The 18,540-nt window shown below is 39.7% G+C and overlaps 1 protein-coding gene across 1 annotated transcript in view; it reads right to left on the reverse strand.

Annotated features, from left to right (window-relative positions):
• The window catches only part of LOC307126119 (thyrotropin-releasing hormone-degrading ectoenzyme-like), a 170,745-nt gene that overhangs the window by 15,831 nt on the left and 136,374 nt on the right, over positions 1-18,540 (reverse strand). The window contains exons 10-15 of the mRNA XM_079816506.1: positions 17,301-17,389; positions 14,922-15,055; positions 14,700-14,755; positions 5,962-6,109; positions 2,799-2,896; positions 2,465-2,572 (exon numbers count right to left, since the gene is read on the reverse strand). Coding sequence (XP_079672632.1) covers positions 2,465-2,572; positions 2,799-2,896; positions 5,962-6,109; positions 14,700-14,755; positions 14,922-15,055; positions 17,301-17,389 — 633 coding nt within the window. The remainder of the gene's footprint in view (positions 1-2,464; positions 2,573-2,798; positions 2,897-5,961; positions 6,110-14,699; positions 14,756-14,921; positions 15,056-17,300; positions 17,390-18,540) is intronic.

An 18,540-nucleotide genomic window follows, 5' to 3' on the forward strand; every position in this document is an offset into this window, starting at 1 on the left:
CTAATCAACCAATCACACGGCAGTTGCTTCAATGCATTTAGGGGTGTGGTCCTGGTCAAGACAATCTCCTGAACTCCAAACTGAATGTCAGAATGGGAAAGAAAGGTGATTTAAGCAATTTTGAGCGTGGCATGGTTGTTGGTGCCAGACAGGCCGGTCTGAGTATTTCACAATCTGCTCAGTTACTGGGATTTTCACGCACAACCATTTCTAGGGTTTACAAAGAATGGTGTGAAAAGGGAAAAACATCCAGTATGCGGCAGTCCTGTGGGCGAAAATACCTTGTTGATGCTAGAGGTCAGAGGAGAATGGGCCGACTGATTCAAGCTGATAGAAGAGCAACTTTGACTGAAAAAACCATTCGTTACAACCGAGGTATGCAGCAAAGCATTTGTGAAGCCACAACACGCACAACCTTGAGGCAGATGGGCTACAACAGCAGAAGACCCCACCGGGTACCACTCATCTCCACTACAAATAGGAAAAAGAGGCTACAATTTGCACGAGCTCACCAAAATTGGACAATTGAAGACTGGAAAAATGTTGCCTGGTCTGATGAATCTCGATTTCTTTTGAGACATTCAGATGGTAGAGTCAGAATTTGGCGTAAACAGAATGAGAACATGGATCCATCATGCCTTGTTACCACTGTGCAGGCTGGTGGTGGTGGTGTAATGGTGTGGGGGATGTTTTCTTGGCACACTTTAGGCCCCTTAGTGCCAATTGGGCATCGTTTAAATGCCACGGCCTACCTGAGCATTGTTTCTGACCATGTCCATCCCTTTATGACCACCATGTACCCATCCTCTGATGGCTGCTTCCAGCAAGATAATGCACCATGTCACAAAGCTCGAATCATTTCAAATTGGTTTCTTGAACATGAAAATGAGTTCACTGTACTAAAACGGCCCCCACAGTCACCAGATCTCAACCCAATAGAGCATCTTTTGGATGTGGTGGAACGGGAGCTTCGTGCCCTGGATGTGCATCCCCCAAATCTCCATCAACTGCAAGATGCTATCCTATCAATATGGGCCAACATTTCTAAAGAATGCTTTCAGCACCTTGTTGAATCAATGCCACGTAGAATTAAGGCAATTCTGAAGGCGAAAGGGGGTCAAACACAGTATTAGGATGGTGTTCCTAATAATCCTTTAGGTGAGTGTACTTCTAACTTCTAACTATCACAACCTGGGGGGAGTACTCTGGGTGTGGGCCAAATTCCAAGCTTGGAGCCCTCCCCTCGCACAGCACGTCAAATATATATAACCTTTCCTCTATTTAATTATATGTAAGTGTGAACCTGTGAATTTCATACTTATTTGGGAAATCACATATGTCAAAATCCAACTGTCAGTCACTGATTCCAAAAAGTGCACTTATAGTAAAAGGTATGGCAGTGCAGTCAGGAGCATGACATATTTTTGAAAATAGTGATAGCATGCACTTTCATCAATTGCAAAAAAGAGAATTAATTCAACCACAAAGTCAATGGCCAAGGGCCCAACTAAAGGGAACACTAATCACTATAATGGTGACAGACTTTGACAACCTTTGTACATGTACCATACACCCTTAGAAAATAAAGGATCTTTATTGGCATCAATGGTTCCATGATTAACCTTTAACGTCCATATAACCTTTATATTGCACAAAAGGTTCTTCATAGTTGAAAAACACTATTTAATGTTTTTCACACCAAGAAAAAAATGGTTCTTTTAAGAACTGTTCTTGGGAATCGCTGCTAAAAAAAATAAATTAAAAAAAACCTTTTGGAACCTTTATTTTTTTAAAGTGTGAAATAACTTTTTTCCCACAATGAAGAACCTTTTGTGGAAGGGAAAGATTCCATGGTTGTCAAAGGTTATTCATTGAACCATCAATGCCCTTAAAAAAAACTCTATTTTTAAGAGTGTATGAAAGAAATAAAGCCAACTGGTTTGAATTAAATGAATATGGTAATACTGTTTTTGGAGTTGTTTAATCATCCTCTGGTGACATATTGCTTTTATTTGCAGTTGATTTCATCTAAGGCTATGTGGCTGTAAGTCAGTTGCTGTGTTTCTGCTTATCTCCTATGTTTTCTGTGCTTGTTGTTCCTCTTATCTTCAGTGATTAACCACAGGTGTCATAACTAATGTTCATTCATCACTTATAGTGTAATTTTTTATTTATTTCACTAACTGCAACATTGCTTCAGTGTTATTTATGAAAACTGAGCAGTGTTTGTTTAACACCGGGGACTTTACTGTGTAAACATGTAACCTACAACATGCATTTTTCTTTATTAAATAATTTATTAAAATTATTTTGGAAAATTGACCAGCAAACCAGCAACTAGCATCCCATGCTAATCCCAGTGTGAAAAACATACCTTATGCTGGTGACCAGCAATGCTGGGTTTTTCAGCAGGGTTAGTGGATAGAATACGGTTTGTACAAAGAGACTTTGTAAATTTGCTCACCTGTTCTTGTTGCTGGAAATCCAGTCTGAAATGAGAGACACAGCTTGGCGGTGACAGTGTTTGCTTCCAAAACTGCAGGCCAGCATGATCACCTCTCTCTGCAACTCTCTGAGGAGGAGAGAGGGAAGGATACCAGCAGGGAAGTACAGCAGCAGAAAGTTAAAGATGGAGGAAGGGGAAAATAAAAAATTAAATACATGTCTACTGAGGTCATTCCCATCTCTGAGGTGGAAAATGTCTGGCTTACACTTTGCAATTTGGTGTCCTTACTTAGACTACATATAAGTTTATAACTGTGATATAAAATTCAAGAAAGATGAAATTCAAGACTTACTCGGCCTGATAAGCCGCCTGCATGAAGGAACCGTCAGGGGAACTGGTTGGCCAGCCCAACTTGTGATACTTCGGTTCCGCCTGTCTTAGAACATAGTCCTGATGAACAAAACAACAATAAGCTAAGCAAAACAAAACAATATATACAATAAAACACAAGTAAAGCAAAACCAAACAGGCAGAAAATGAGTGAGTCTGGTTACCAAGTTTAGACCAGGATTTACAATTCTCTTAAAATAACAGTGTGTTGTATTCATACTTGTACTTTGTAAATGTATAAAGCTCACTCCCGACTACATCCACAGCATTTATGAAAACTAAGCAGCAAAAATGGGTCAATGTTTAAGATTTTATTGAACAGAAGCTGCTGAGTCCTTGTTAAAAGAGAATGAGAGAGAATGTTGATTGAAACTGAATATATTGTGTTGTTTTATGATGTTTATATACAGTATAAGTGTGTGTGTGCGTGTGTGCATGTGTGTTTGTGTTTTGACTCGGCATACGGTTGAGGGAAGTGTCGCAGCAGGTAATGTCATGGCTAATTTAGCATGACTGCTCTCCTTCATGCCCTCTTACTGAGACGAGTGAATGATCACAATTAGACCCTGCTATGCCGCAATTCAATTCTTAACACACACTTACACGGATAAAAACACATAAACACCAATACAGCGGTAGAGGACATTGTTTTCCATATTGTGGTGGATTGTACAGCTGATCAGGTGTGTTTGTCAAGCTGGTAATACAAAAATTGAGTGATGTGTTATTGTTTTGTTACCGAGAGTAACAGTTTGTTACTCTGTTTTTTTAATACAACTCTGTACGCACACACACAGGGGTTTGGAATGATGGTTGAGACACCTGGTCACATGATTTGAAGGCACCTTACTAATTTGCTCCAGCTGTTCCGTCTTGCATTACATGCTAAACATCTGCTCTGTCTCACAGTAAACACAATAAACAACCCATTCTCACTCCCAAGGTGTCAAAATCTGAAGCATGGTCAAGTGCCTTCCACGTCACAATGAAGACGCTAAAGGTACCCCTAGGCATCATTTTTCGACGTGCAGGATACTCCATTTATTTAAATGAGAAATACACAGATGCGTTGGGCATGGGAATGTTAACGTCATGTGCTGCGTTCCAGTTTGTTTTTTATTATGCCCTTCACTCGCTAACTTCCATCCGTTCTGTTCACTCGGATGTGAGTCATTGCTTACGTTGCATGAGTGCCCACTACTGGCAGAACCTTTGCAATGGACTGAACTGGAACGTCCTAAGCCCTTGATCACTTGGAATCCACTATGGAATTGATTTATTATAATTTATTCCCCTTACAAAATAGTTTTAATGCAGCATTCTATATGTATATAGGTGTGTTTGGGTTGTTTTAAAAAAAATTATTAAAATATCATAGAGTTGTTTGTGGTGTAGTCAATTAAACGCAATATGCGGTGACGTCACAATCGTGTTGCAATGTGGTATATGCAGCTGCCTTAAGTGTACATATGAAGTAGATTTGAGGGTCTGTCCATATAAACTTCCCTCGTCCACTTCACAAAGTGGAACACACTTCAAAATGGCGGCAGGGATTCCCTGAAGGGGAAGTTCGCAAGTGTGTGTCTAAAAGTGGAGTGCAATGCAGCCATGATGAAATTATATATTGGGTTATGATTGTGCCATTACGACATGTTGGAGTGTTATTCTCAATTTAATCTGCCAGCATACTTTTATTTACATTTTTATTTTTTATTTACGCTATTTAGACACGTTTGAACATGTAACCCAACCCCATACCATCCCACCTACCCATGTGTGTATTATATGATTTAAAATACAGGATATAATTTATTACACAATTTATTCAAAAAGTACCAATATTCCAAGTGTTCCGAGGCCAAATGATTGATTTGTGTGAAGAAAATCCACAACAGCGTTCAGCGTCTCCGATTGTGTCATGCTCAAGAGTCAGGTGTATCATTTAAGCAATTATGAGGATATTGTGTGACTTCAGAAGACTTGGAATGCAACATGAGTTATACTGTTTTCGGTCAGTTTTTGCAATAAATACCTGTGACTGTACGTTTATTTGCCTGTTACGTGTTTTTTATTGTTTAGAAGTGGGTAGGTTTTGGGTAGGAGTTGGGTTAGTTGCTCCAAAATATAAAAGTAGCCTATAAGTATTCATAAAATCAAGTCTGCTTTTACAAATGCAAATAAGTAAATGCTTCTTGATCTGACGCATTGGGCAAACAACAGAAATCAATGGAGTACTCTGCGCGTCGATTTAGTGATGCCTAGGAGTACCTTTAGTGTCTTCATTGTGACCCGGAAGGCATTTGACCATGCTTCAGATTTTGACGCCTTGGGAGTGAGAATGGAAATGAGAGATACAAAGAGAAGATGCTATTAAATTCATCACACACTCACTGCTGACACTAAAGGGTCGTCCATTACAGAGGAGGGGCAGAAATGACTCATGCACACTGAGGGATTATGGGTAGGCGTGCGAGTGCTTTTCTGAATAACAAAGTGATAAATGAATATGAAAGCAGGTGGACAGGTAAGACTGAAGCCGGAGAAACATAGACATCTGTCTCATACTGAACAGAATGAAATACTAGCGCACTCAACAGGATACACTGCATACTACTTATAAAAACAGAAAAAATGGTTATATAGTTCTTATTCTGTAAAAATGACTAATATTTCCCAGTCTGATCAAATAATATCTAAGAAGCAGATAAAAATTACAGTTGATATAGTGCAGGTTTCATTCGTCACACTTGAAATGGAAGATTTAGTCAAGTGCACTGCATTGTGGGAAACATTATTTCACACAGTGTGCCCTCATTGTATACTTGCAGTAGCTCATCTGGAAATTCCCCACATGCAGAAAATTTGCATACTTCTCACAACATGCATACTTCCAACTGCAGAAATAGTACGAGTATAACAGTCATTAAAACTGAACCGATGGAGGAGATCTCACTCTGTTATTCATATGTATGAGTTTCTAAAACAGGACTGGACTGTTGTTTTGGATGAAAATCAGAAGTCGTCTTCAGTTCGATCTGTCGAGTCATCTGAGACGTGCTGCTAGATCAGCTGTGTCTTTCTTATTGCACTAGTCAAGGTTAAAACGCAACAGACACCAAACTCACGCTGAACAGGCTGTGGTCTTCAGTGCGGTCCAGGAGTTTGTCCAGCTGGTAAAGAGCTCGACTCGCAGCGTGCCAAGGCAGAAACTCAGTCTCATGAGACAAATATGAGATCATCTGCAGGGGGACATTTTGGGGCAAATACCCCGCTCTAGAGAGAAGAAAGAGAGTAAGAGGATAAGACACTAGCAGCACATTTTCAGCATATTTCCCCTTTGGTAGACACATCATTAACATTTGATTACAAACAGTTCATTTTGTTCATCATTATTCGTTTAGAATAACTGCCAGGCATTGTGCTCTGCGTGGGGAGTCATAATGTGCTGTAAGAAACAAAAAAAAAGCTTCTCCTGTAGTCATGTTCAATTTGCATAAATCCATAAAACATAAGATCTCTTCTAAAACACAGACATGAGCATTAACAGCACATATCCACTGTCATTTAGAGGAGCACATCAAATCCCAGATGTATTTCAGCAGGACCTTGGGCTCTAGTCAAATGAGACTGTCTTTCTAGGCCACACATCGGTGCTTCTCCATTTATTTTTGTTCCACGTTCTCCGCCGACTTTCCTCTCGTTCTTTTTAGAAACTCCCACAACTTTCCCATGAGAGCGGAAACAAAGAAAAGTGACCGATATCCTAGAGCAAAAACACTAGAGAGACGAGACTGTACAAATCAGCAAATGCTTTGGATTTTCTGGAAGTCTCAGAATCAGAACGCTTTAGTAACCACGTAACAACGTTCTGGAAACCCAAGCATCACAGTACTGAGTTTAACACAAGCGAGCACCACTCAGAAAAAGTCAAATCTAGTTGAGATCATATTTATGTTCCAGCTTAAAGGCCTTACTCTGGCTCAGAATGCCGGAAATTAATCTTCATTTCTTATAATTTCATGCAGGGCACATAAGCGCTCCGTATCAGAGGTCAGGTGAAAAAGGAAGTGATCAGACTTGGAAAACGGACTCATTAAATTCCAGAGGACAGATTCACCCAACACACATTTAATTGGGACATTAATCACAGTTGCTCACAGACACCCACTGTTACCCAATGAGGTTTTTAACATTTCAAGACAAACTGATTTGCATTAACATTAGCAGGAGACAATTGAGGATGTGAAGAATTAGAAGCTATTTCAACATATCCATGGTGAAGTAGCAAATGCAGTTAGAATGTTAAGCAAAGGTAAATGAATCCTGTTTAACTGAGAAAAAAATTTGCTCAAAGGGTTCAACGAGGTTTGGGTCTAATTAAGATCAGGAAGCCTGTTCTTCTTCCTTTGAACAGACTGTTAATATATTAAAGAAGGAGAGTCATCAAAATGCCTATTAGTGTAATATCTTTGCTCAGTGATACCAAAATATTCAACCAAAATATTCACAAATATGAGCAAAATGAGCAAAAGCTAAAATGTTAAAGTCAGGAATAATTGACATTCAGTGCAAACCCAAAGCTGAGTAGCTGTTATCCTCGGGCATGCATTAATTTTCAATTATTATTCAGTTATGAGAAACATCATTTCGTTTTTACCACAATTAACAGATGTATATGTGCTTCTCTCAAAACATTTTCAAGTTGTATGGTATCAAGTTGGAATGACTTCCATACACCGTTGATAGTATCCAAACTGCAGTTAACTAGTATAAAACATAAAACTGTGGCCTAATGAGCAATAATTTTATTCAAATAAGCGATTTATCAGTCTATAATGATGCCAAGCGTCTTGAAACACTCATCGGCTGTCATTCTTTCACAATGATTACATGGAAATATTCAATGCTCCCAGGATTGATGTGCACTCAAGACATGAAGGATGCAGTTTTGACACTGAGTCAAGAACGTTTCGGTCTTTACATTAATTACATTGCCTGTGCATTAATTATGTTGTGTTTCCTAGCTTTAGTACTTAAAGACACAGTAGAACATAAATTACTGCAATGATTTCATTTGTAAATGATGGCCAAATCACATCTAATACTGTATTAAAGTATTAAAATAGAGACAAAATGTTAAAGTGTGTATAAAATATTAAAGTATATCAAGTGTGGTTCTTCTTCAGAGGGGAAAATAAGGAATTTAAAAACATTGCTTCATAATGCTGTCATTTATATATAGAGACACTTCCATTATTACCCCATTCCGAGAGCAGCGAATGGAATAAGGCCATTTAGTTGATCCTTTCTATAAAAAAAACTTTTTATTTTTATTTTTGAATTATTCAGGGGAAATATTCATTAAAAATAAAAGAACACTGCATGAACATAAAAATATCATGAGGCACTGACATTTTCCCTATTGTTGGCAAGCACAGTAATGAATGAGCTGATCACACTCGTGGTTTTGGGACATGAAAACACACGCACGCACGCACACGCGCACATGCACACACACGCATCTGGTTTACTATCTTTGTGGGGACTCTCCATAGGTGTAATGGTTTTTATACTGTACAAACTGTATATTCTATCCCCTTACACTAACCCTACCCAGCACAAAACTTTCTGCATTTTGACATTGTATGATTTATAAGCTTGTTTCCTCAATTTAGGTCCCCACAATGACATGAGTCCCAATGAGTCAGTGTGTATTCAGGTTGAAGTCCCCACTGGGATAGAAAAACATGAACACACACACGTCACTGACATTGAAATAACTCATGAGTAACATAACAGTCTCTTAAATAAATCATTGACTTTTAAATTGGCCTGTAATTGTAGCTCATTTAGACAAAGCTTGAGCAGAGCATTTCAAGCAGGCCTATTAAGAAGCTCCATCACTGAGACACTGAGTCAAATGAAAGCTCACTCTGTGCACAAACAAATATTGTCTCAAAGGAAAAGAATATGGAAAAGTAACCAAAATATTCCCCTGGCACTGTTATTTAGTTCCTTCTCGCAGTTGTGTGAGATGTGTTGACAGAATCGTCGATAGGTGTTGTGATGTTTCGCAAGTGCCACGAACAAAACTAGCTTCTGTCTTTAACAACCAGCTGATGATGCTGATGTCGGGTTAAAAACAGATCAGCGTTTTTATGAAAGTTCAAAACAGTGTGTGTCAAGACAAGAAGCTGGTGATCACAGTAATGACTGTTAACAGAAACTGTTAATTGCTTGAAAATCTAAATGAAAATTACTATTTTTGCATTCTATTTTCACGCTTCTTGAGCACATAATACTATAGTGTCATAAATTTACTGTTTGTGTTCCTTTTGTTTTATAGTCTTTAAGTTAGTAGTTTGCCTTGTTTAGTTCCTGTTCTTGTTTTCCCTTAGTCTGATTTTCCCTGTGTATATAAGCCATGCACTGCATCCAAAATCAAATACCTCCCTACTATATAGTATGTGAAAAACATTACGCCAAAAGAGTAGTATGTCTGAGTTCACATCTGAAATACAGTAGGCGAAATGTCCCCATATGACTACTTCCGGCGAGATTCTGAAGTGTACATTCGATAGACACTTTACTATCCCATAAGGCTACAGGAGAGGATTTATGAATAACAGTGAAGCGACGCAACTGACGCTGGTTGGTCACGTGACAGTAACAACATATTTGATGTAGTATGTCTGAATTTCATTCATACTACCCACATTCATACTATATAAAACAAACTTTTTTTAACATTTGTAAAGTGAATGTAGTACCTTCTCAGTGTGTGATTTCGGACGCAGCGCTAGTGTTTTCATTCGTTGGGTCTTGTCCTTGTTTGTTGAGTTTGCACAGTTCTGATTTCAACATTTTCTAGTTTCTGTTTTATTTTTCATCTTTTGGTTATTTTGCATGAGTTTATCTGCATTTGGATCCTCAGTCCTTTGTTCACCCCATCACCCCTTTTGTTCGAGTTCACCCCAACAACAAAATATTTTTTATGCAATTATGAGATGTTAAAATCTCTAATTCTAATTATTATATTATATTATATTATATTATATTATATTATATTATATTATATTATATTATATTATATTATATTATATTATATTATATTATATTATATTATATACACTTAAATTTTGACTGTTCAGTCCTAAACTATTGCCCCAGAAAATTAAAAAAATACATTTATGGAAGATGCAAAAGCTAGGCAATTAATCCAATTATTATATTCATCCATTAATAATGCACATTAAATATGATCTTCATTCTCCAACTAGTCTTCAGTAACACCAGCTTTCTTCTCAATTGATCCAGTAATTCATTGGCTTTGTGAGGCAGTATTGATCTGTGTGAGTGACTCCCATGAGCACCAGGGGCTTTTAATTAGGTAACATCTCTCGAGGCAGCGGCGCCCATTCAGTTTCCTCAGTCATATGAATGCTCTTTATCATCCCAGTAATTTACAGAGAAATGAGACATTTTACACATTGTGATTAACGATGATGCTGCTTTTAATATGCAGGTTGGCATTTTCTCTTCTTGAGAACGTAAGAACGTAATAACCACCTCCACAGATCTGAGCCCTGAGGTTGAATAAGACATCCTGTTAACATCCGCTCGTTTTTATTAAGAGTAGCTGTAAATAAAAGCTGAAACAAACAATATGTACAACCCAGACTGAAATCAGGAACAAAAGAATTTGCCTTCAGTCCTGTTAAGTTTCAATATAGCTCTTTGGTAAACAAGGCCGAGTTGAATAAACCGGCTAAATGAACATGACGTACTACAACGCAGGAGGAACAGGTTTCCTTTCTCGGCTCAATGTGACGGCAATAAACACACGTTTCCCTCCGGGTTTGTCGTCAGTTGACTGAATCGCCATGGTTAGGAAACATCTGTGGTACAAAATCACAATTCTCCACATGCCTGTTAAAGCCCCATCTAGCTCAACATGAGCCGCACAGCACCGGCAGATGAGCCTGTCGTTTCAATATGATGAACAGCGGTGCTAATGCTAGCAGAGCATCTGACAGCTTCCTCATTTAGTTTGGTGGAAGAATAAAAATGACTGTCCAAAGTAAATGAATTTCACAATCTGTACAAAGCAGCACCTAAATTTAATGTCTTATACCCCTTTTCCACCAAGGCGCTGGTGCTAGTTCGGAGCCAGAGCCTAGTTTCAAATCGGTTCTTTGTCTTTCCACACGCAAAGCACCAGCTCCGAACCAGGAAAAGTGTTTCTTAAGTAGGACCAAAACATTGCTGGGCTAGAAGTAAGAACCGATTGCGTCAGGCACCCAGCGGGGTTACCGTGACCAACAAGACGAACACAAACTTGTGACCGGCATTTTTTAAATAGCAGCTAATGGAGCTAATAGCTGCTGCTCGTTTGTAATCTCCGTCTATACAAATTACGGCGAGCTGCATGAATGCGTTGGATTCGCTGTGTTTTGATGCCGATGTAGGATCGTAAAACCATGTGCATCAATAGTAACGCAACGTTTGCCATTGTTGATGGAAGGCTTGTTCGAGATGCAGAGGTGCTGTGCACACCAATCGCCGTATGACAACGAGAGCATATGACTCCTTATGCTTTTGAATCGCTCATGTGGTATTTTGATATCATACGCGGATCGGTTTGCGCAGCGCCAATGCATCTCGAACAAGCCAGGTGTGTTTGTGTTTCCCGCTGTCTCGCGTTGCTGAGAAAGATGAAACATATACAGTGACATAAGACCTGGCTCTGTTGTGGCTCTCAGCATGTGGAACGGCAAACCGGCTCTTAGAAGGCTCGTCAGTGGAACCAACTACGAACTGGAACTAGCACTGGCTCTGAACTAGCACCCAGTTCATTCTGGAGGAAAAGGGGTATCAGAAAGTCCACTAGTGATATTCGAACACTGATTTGGCTTGAGAAATGAATCAGTTGTTTTGTAGCATCTAGAGTAGCTGCCAGTGACTAAATATTTCCTTCATTAAGCAGAATGAGTGAATCTTTGTGTCAAATAGAGAGGACCTGGGGGGAGAGCAGTCATTGCTGAAGGGACTAATGGCAGCTTGGCAGCCTAGGGCATTATAATCTCTGTTCTTTCTATCTACCTTTACCATTCTGTCTTTCCTCCTCTCACATTAATGGACATATGTGAGTTTCCAGCTAATGATGAAGCTCTAAAGGATCTACACAATGAGACAGCAGTGGAAAGGCGGGGAAACAGAGGTTTTCCCTCGCTTTCTTATTAACAACTCTCGCAGTAACGGCTCAGTAGTCTCACCGCAGGTCTCATCTTGATGAGCTAAAGGCTTTTCTTCAATACCGCCTTCCGGCTAAAGGAGAAGAGTACAGGACAGAACAAAAGCTGTATCTGACAGTAATGAAGGTCCATCTGTAGTTGACTGGATCTGACTGTTCTTTCTATTGTGATGGACGGCTTTATCAAGATCCTTTAAGGCTGAAGAAAATGGGTGTTAACGTTGAAATGTAGGTCTGATGCAAAAGCGTTGTTTTTTTTTTTTCCAATCTTTCTCTAAAAGAACACATCTGATGTTTGAATTAACTGTTTATTGCCTGAACAGTCGAAAAAATATCACCATGACCTCTGAATGAAATTAAAACAAAACAATAACTACTGACACAATTTAATGAAAACAAATCTAATAAATCAATAATCAAATGTCTTTTTTTAATATTACATGGCAACATAAATAAACTTTAACAAATAGTTTTCCATTCTTTTTTTAAATAACACCCAAAAACATGATTTTTGTTTTAACACAGTATTGCCCTAAAGAGCTCTTTAATAATAATACAAAATTTGTCACAAATCAACAGAAAGTTGGTGGAATCTGCTGCTGATTGGCTCATTCTCTAATTGATTACTTATATTGAATATCATCTGGAGATTTAGCATAATACTGATTCCTGCATCTGGTGATGCTATTTTAATGAGCTTGGAAATTGTTATGGATGCATGCGGCTTCAGATGATGTGAAACTAATGCTTTATGTATATAGAAAACTATCTACATGGTTTTTTTTTGTAATCTCATCCAAAATAATGTCTCGGCTGACCAGCAGATCAACCGAGATTAATGTTAATACATGAATGTGCATTAACGTGCATGTAAATGAATGTGCATATGTTAATGTTAATGAACAAGTTTTTGAGTCTTGCAACACTTTCACTTTCATACAGATCTGTCAGTCATGATGTAATCTTTTGAAATCCCAGGAAGAGCCCCCTGTCTGTTCTTTGATGCTTATGATGCATCATTAAGCTCATTTTAGGAAAATCTGTTTTTTTAGAAATGAGTATCATCCAAAAATTAAGCTTATTATTATTAAAAGTGATAATACTTTTTTCTAATGAAGTCTAGTTTTGTAAAAGTGGGAATTAAATGTTTTAAACAATAATTACTGAACTTCATGGAATAACAAAATAAATTGGTACATTTAGTTAGTACAATTGATTTATTTACACCGATCAGGCACAACATTATGACAGGTGATGTGAATATCTCTTCATCATTTCACCTGTTAGTGGGTGGGATATATTAGGCAGCAAGTGAACATTTTGCCCTCAAAGTTGATGTGTTAGAAGCGGGAAAAATGGCCAAGAGTGAGGATTTGAGCGAGTTTGACCAGGGCAAAATTGTGATGGTTAGATGACTGGGTCAGAGCATCTCCTGCAAACTGCAGCTCTTGTGGGGTGTTTGTGGTCTGCAGTGGTCAGTATCTATCAAAAGTGGTCCAAGGAAGGAACAGTGGTGAACCGGCGACAGGGTCATGGGCGGCCAAGGCTCATTGATGCACGTGGGGAGCAAAGGCTGGCCTGTGTGGTCCAATCAAACAGACGACCTACTGTAGCTCAAATTGCTCAAGAAGTTAATGCTGGTTCTGATATAAAGGTGTCAGAATACACAGGGCATCGCAGTTTTTTGCGTATGGGCTGCATAGCCGCAGACCAGTCAGAGTGCCCATGCTGACCCCTGTCCACCACCGAAAGCGCCAACAGTTGGCACTTGTGCATCAGAACTGGACCACTGAGCAATGGAAGAAGTTGGCCTGGTCTGATGAATCACGTTTTCTTTTACATAACATGGATGGCCGGGTGCGTCGCTTACCTGGGGACCACATGGCACCAGGATGCACTATGGGAAGAAGGCAAGTCGGCGGAGGCAGTGTGATGCTTTGGGCAATGTTCTGCTGGGAAACCTTGGGTCCTGCCATCCATGTGGATATTACTTTGACACATACCACCTACCTAAGCATTGTTGCAGACCATGTACACCCTTTCATGGAAACTGTATTCCCTGGTGGCCTCTTTCAGCAGGATAATGCGCCCTGCCACAAAGCAAAAATGTTTCAGGAATAGTTTGAGGAGCACAACAATGAGGTTGAGGTGTTGACTTGGCCTTCAAATTCCCCAGATCTCAATCCAATCGAGCATACATCTTGGTGCCAGATACCACAGCACACTTTCAGGGGTCTAGTGGAGTCCATGCTTCGATGGGTCAGGGCTGTTTGGATAGCAAAAGGGGGACCAACACAATATTAGTCATAATGTTATGCCTGATCAGTGTATATTTAGAGTTAATTACTTAATTATTATCAAAGTGATAGAGATGTATTTTTTATTTTAAAATCTTTTTGTGCTGAAAACCTGACTTGGACTCAATATGCCTTTATACTCCAAGAGATTTTTCCTCACCACTGTCACTTTGTACTTTCTCACTGTAGGTGAACGACCTCCTGAAATAATGTGACAGGGGTCTCTGCAGGGGTGTGAAGGCTGTTAAATGTATCAGACTCTCTGAATGACTCTCCATGTTTCCAGAGGGGCCGTGTAACAAACAGAACCCACCTCGCCAAGTTGAAGACGTCATCAATCAGACCGGCCCGGTTGCCCACAGAGATGATCTGCCGTGAGAGAACAGCACAGACATTTAGAATGCAGCAGGAAGTGATGAGGGGAATGAGGAGAAAGAAGGATCATGACAGAAGGGGGGAAGAAAACATTTAGGATTAAACGTGAGGAGTCAGAAAGACTGACAGAGGTGGAAGAAAGGAATTGTGGATGCTGTACCGTTGGGTTGGTCATCAGCTGTTGAATGAGAAGTCTCCAGTTGTGGAGGTCGTAGTTTACTCTGAAGTAGCCAGTTTGATTGATGTTGCCCAGCAACCACGTCTCGCCGCCCATGTGACCAACTCTGTGCGTCTCTAAAAAAAGAACATGAAACAAACGTTTAATGACAACTCTGATAGTCACTGTAGCTCAACTCAAATGCTTATAAGCAGAAACATGCGGCACTGAATGATGCCTAGACCCTCACAGACAGATGTGAATATATTCAGATAACAGGGAGTTCAGTATAATGAAACAAAATTAATTAACAAAATGTATAGAAAACATAAATTTAAACTAACTACATTTCTAATGAATATTGATCATATGGACTGATATATTCTACCTGACACTGAACTTGCAAAGCTTTTTATGGATATCATTGTTTAAAATGTCAGTTCATTTATCATCTTTGGAATGAACATAAAAGCAGACCTGCGTAGAAATATACATGAAGAAGCGATGCATTCAGCATTTTGTATGTACAACATCTGTAATCTAATGTGTTTGCCACGTTCTCATCCTGTAATATTCCAGCCAGACCTTGTGCTTTTTCATGGGTAACAAATGCCCTGGTTAAGTGCTTTCGAGCTCTCATGGACTCGATGGATTTGCAGTGTATCGTGATCCAGGAAGCATCCAACCGTCAGCGGACAGATTGCAAGAGTCATGCGGTGAGTTAATGCATATAAATGGGGTCTCTATGTTACAGCCTGTGTTTCCTTCAAGAATCATTGTCTCCGGCTCTGTATCATCTGCATTGTAGCCCTAGTGAGGGCAGTTTTTCAGGGAAGGTGAGCAGAAAATGGAGGCTGTTAAATGGTCTCATAATCAGGGGAAATTTCAGCTCTGAGCCACACGGGTCGCTCGCAGACCAAATTCAATTCCGGCTCTTGGAATTTGACTCTCTGTGGCTCCGTCCAAAGAAAATCTACTTCGTTCTCCCAAAGGAGAGGAATAGAATTGAATGTAATGATGGTGGACGTGTGGTGCTGCCACAGTGTGGGAATCACAGAAGAATAGCATTGAAGTGTAAAATAAAAGGAAATAAAAAGGTCTTGAGAGCTGAATTCATCATTTAATTTAATGAGGAAATCAAAAAATACATTAAGGCCCAATCCCATTTCTACCCCTTAGCCCTTCTCTTTCCCCTACCCCTTCGTTTTGCGCGTTCACGTGAAGGGGTAGGGGTGTCTCGATTATTTTTTGGCTGGAGTGGTAGGGGTAAGGGGAAGGGCCAGATAGCCCTTCAAACTAAGATTTTTCAGGACCACACTTCGAACGAAGGGGTATGAGGAGTTTCCCTCCACCGACTACCGTGCTGCATAGAATGTGTGTGTGTTGCCACTCGGGATCGATCACTTGCGTGTCGCCTGGCTGCCGTTTTCTCCGTAGCTTGCTAAACGCACTATTTGGGTGATTTGAACACACATTAATAATAGTTTAAAAATATATATCTGGTCATCCTTCATAACGCAGTCGATATTTACATCACATATCGTCTGTAAACGCTCGCGTTACCAAGGCAATGACTGACTTGACGTATAACGTATGAACAGTATCGCAGCAACACAGTGGATAACGAAACCATATCCGTACCGGCCGGCTCGGATCAGCACGGAATGGAACGGTTAATAAACAAAGAGAACAGTTTGGTCCACTGGAAAAGCGGCTTCACCAGTCTTGTATGTTCTGTATCATTCTGTATCATCTTAGGAAACTCTGTCTCGTTTTGAGTTGAAAACGAGCGCAATTTTATTAAGTCCAAATACAGCGCAAAACTCTGTTGGGAGTGAATAATTTGTTAAACGTGCTCGCGCCTGATTTCTGTTAGATATAGGCTAGCCTACGCACTTCATTGCTGTTCATACTGGTTAAATGTCACAGGACATTATAATAAATAAAACGGGGTATGATGACGTGTAATGGTATAGTAGTGGTGTCCCATTTCTTAGGGGAATATTTTCACCCCTACGCCTTGGCACTCTGTTTCAAGGGGCAAGGGGAACAGGTAGGTGTAGGGGTAGGGGAAGGCGAAGGGGTGTAAAACAGAATTGGGATTGGGCCTAAGTATCTTTCACTGGCTGATAGGGGATTTTTTTTATCAGGTCTAAAAATGCATAAAAAAATTAACTCAAACATACTTGAATACACCTCTTTTATGATGAGCACATTTTTAATTTCTTCGTTCTTATTAATTAAAATTCATTTAGACAGTTTTTGGGAAGGCATATTCATATTCAGTGATACTACACTGTCCGAACATCATAATGAAGAAAAATCCTCATTAGAATAAAGTGACTGTCCGTGTCCAATAAAAGCACTGTGTATAATTGGTACCTGTTTTGTTGGCGACCCAGATGATGGTGTCTGTTGATATGTGACTGGAGTTTCCCACTGCGAGCGTCAGCGGTATTTGCCACTGAAAGCTGAAATGAGACAAAGAGAGAAATAACAGATGAAACACATCTGTTTGATCTCAGGGGTTTAAATGTCATTCTCTCTGTTTTATGGACACATATGGACGCCCACGATTTAATGGGATATATTTGTGGAATATATTTGAGCGATATCCTCTCTGTCTCAACACCAGCAGGCAGTGACAAAATCAGGAGTATCAGATGATTGTAAAGCTCAAAGAGAGCCCAGCAGTGTCAAAGCTCAAAGAAATCAGATTTCATTCTTTCCCTGAGTGCTTTGCTTTCTCTCTCTAGCTCTCTCTCTGTCACACACACACACACACACACACACACACACACACACACACACACACACACACACACACACACACACACACACACACACACACACACACACACACACACACACAGCTGTGTATCACTCATCACCCGATCACTGTCATGTTCTGTGTCGCCACCTCATTTTGATGTCTATTCATCTGTGAGTTTGTGCTTTCATGTGCGATTGTGTGTGTATGAACATCTCGAGGTATGAGAGCACATCCAGTCAAACCCTGTCTGACAGCTGTCACACTGGATGGCCGCCCCTCTTTCAGTCTGTCAAAATGGCTGACACACAGGTGGACGAGGTCTGCTTTCTGCCAGCGTAAATTACCCCAGACAACAAGAGCGCAGAAGAGCTGACCGAAGCAATAAATACTGTAACATTATGAGATCTAATGTAAGTAAGATTGAATCGTTTGAACACACTCCAAACTATTTTCCCCCTTCCTCAACTTGGGCTGAGAGAACATGTTATAGGTTCACACGTGCACTGGGAAATTGACTGCTCATCAATTCTGTACAATAGGTTCAATGTTCTGTTGCTATTTAATGTGTTTTCAAATGTTATATATTTATGTTAAAAGTGACCAAATATACTTGGAGATGAATGTCTTGTTAATGATCTTCAGTTTTGTTCAAAATGAACAGATTGTTAACTCTTTCCCCGCCAAACACAGAGTTTTCCATTATTTGTGAGAAAACGCTTCCCCGCCAAACACTGAATTTTCTTTGTTTCCGTGTTTTCACTGTTATACTTAAGGGGGCTCTATTATGCATCTTCTGAATGAGTACAGAATCTCCTGATCAAAAGACAGACGAAGAAGATGCAAAAAAAC

Source organism: Gobio gobio, assembly GCF_949357685.1.
Source record: "Gobio gobio genome assembly, chromosome: 5".
NCBI lineage: Eukaryota > Metazoa > Chordata > Actinopteri > Cypriniformes > Gobionidae > Gobio > Gobio gobio.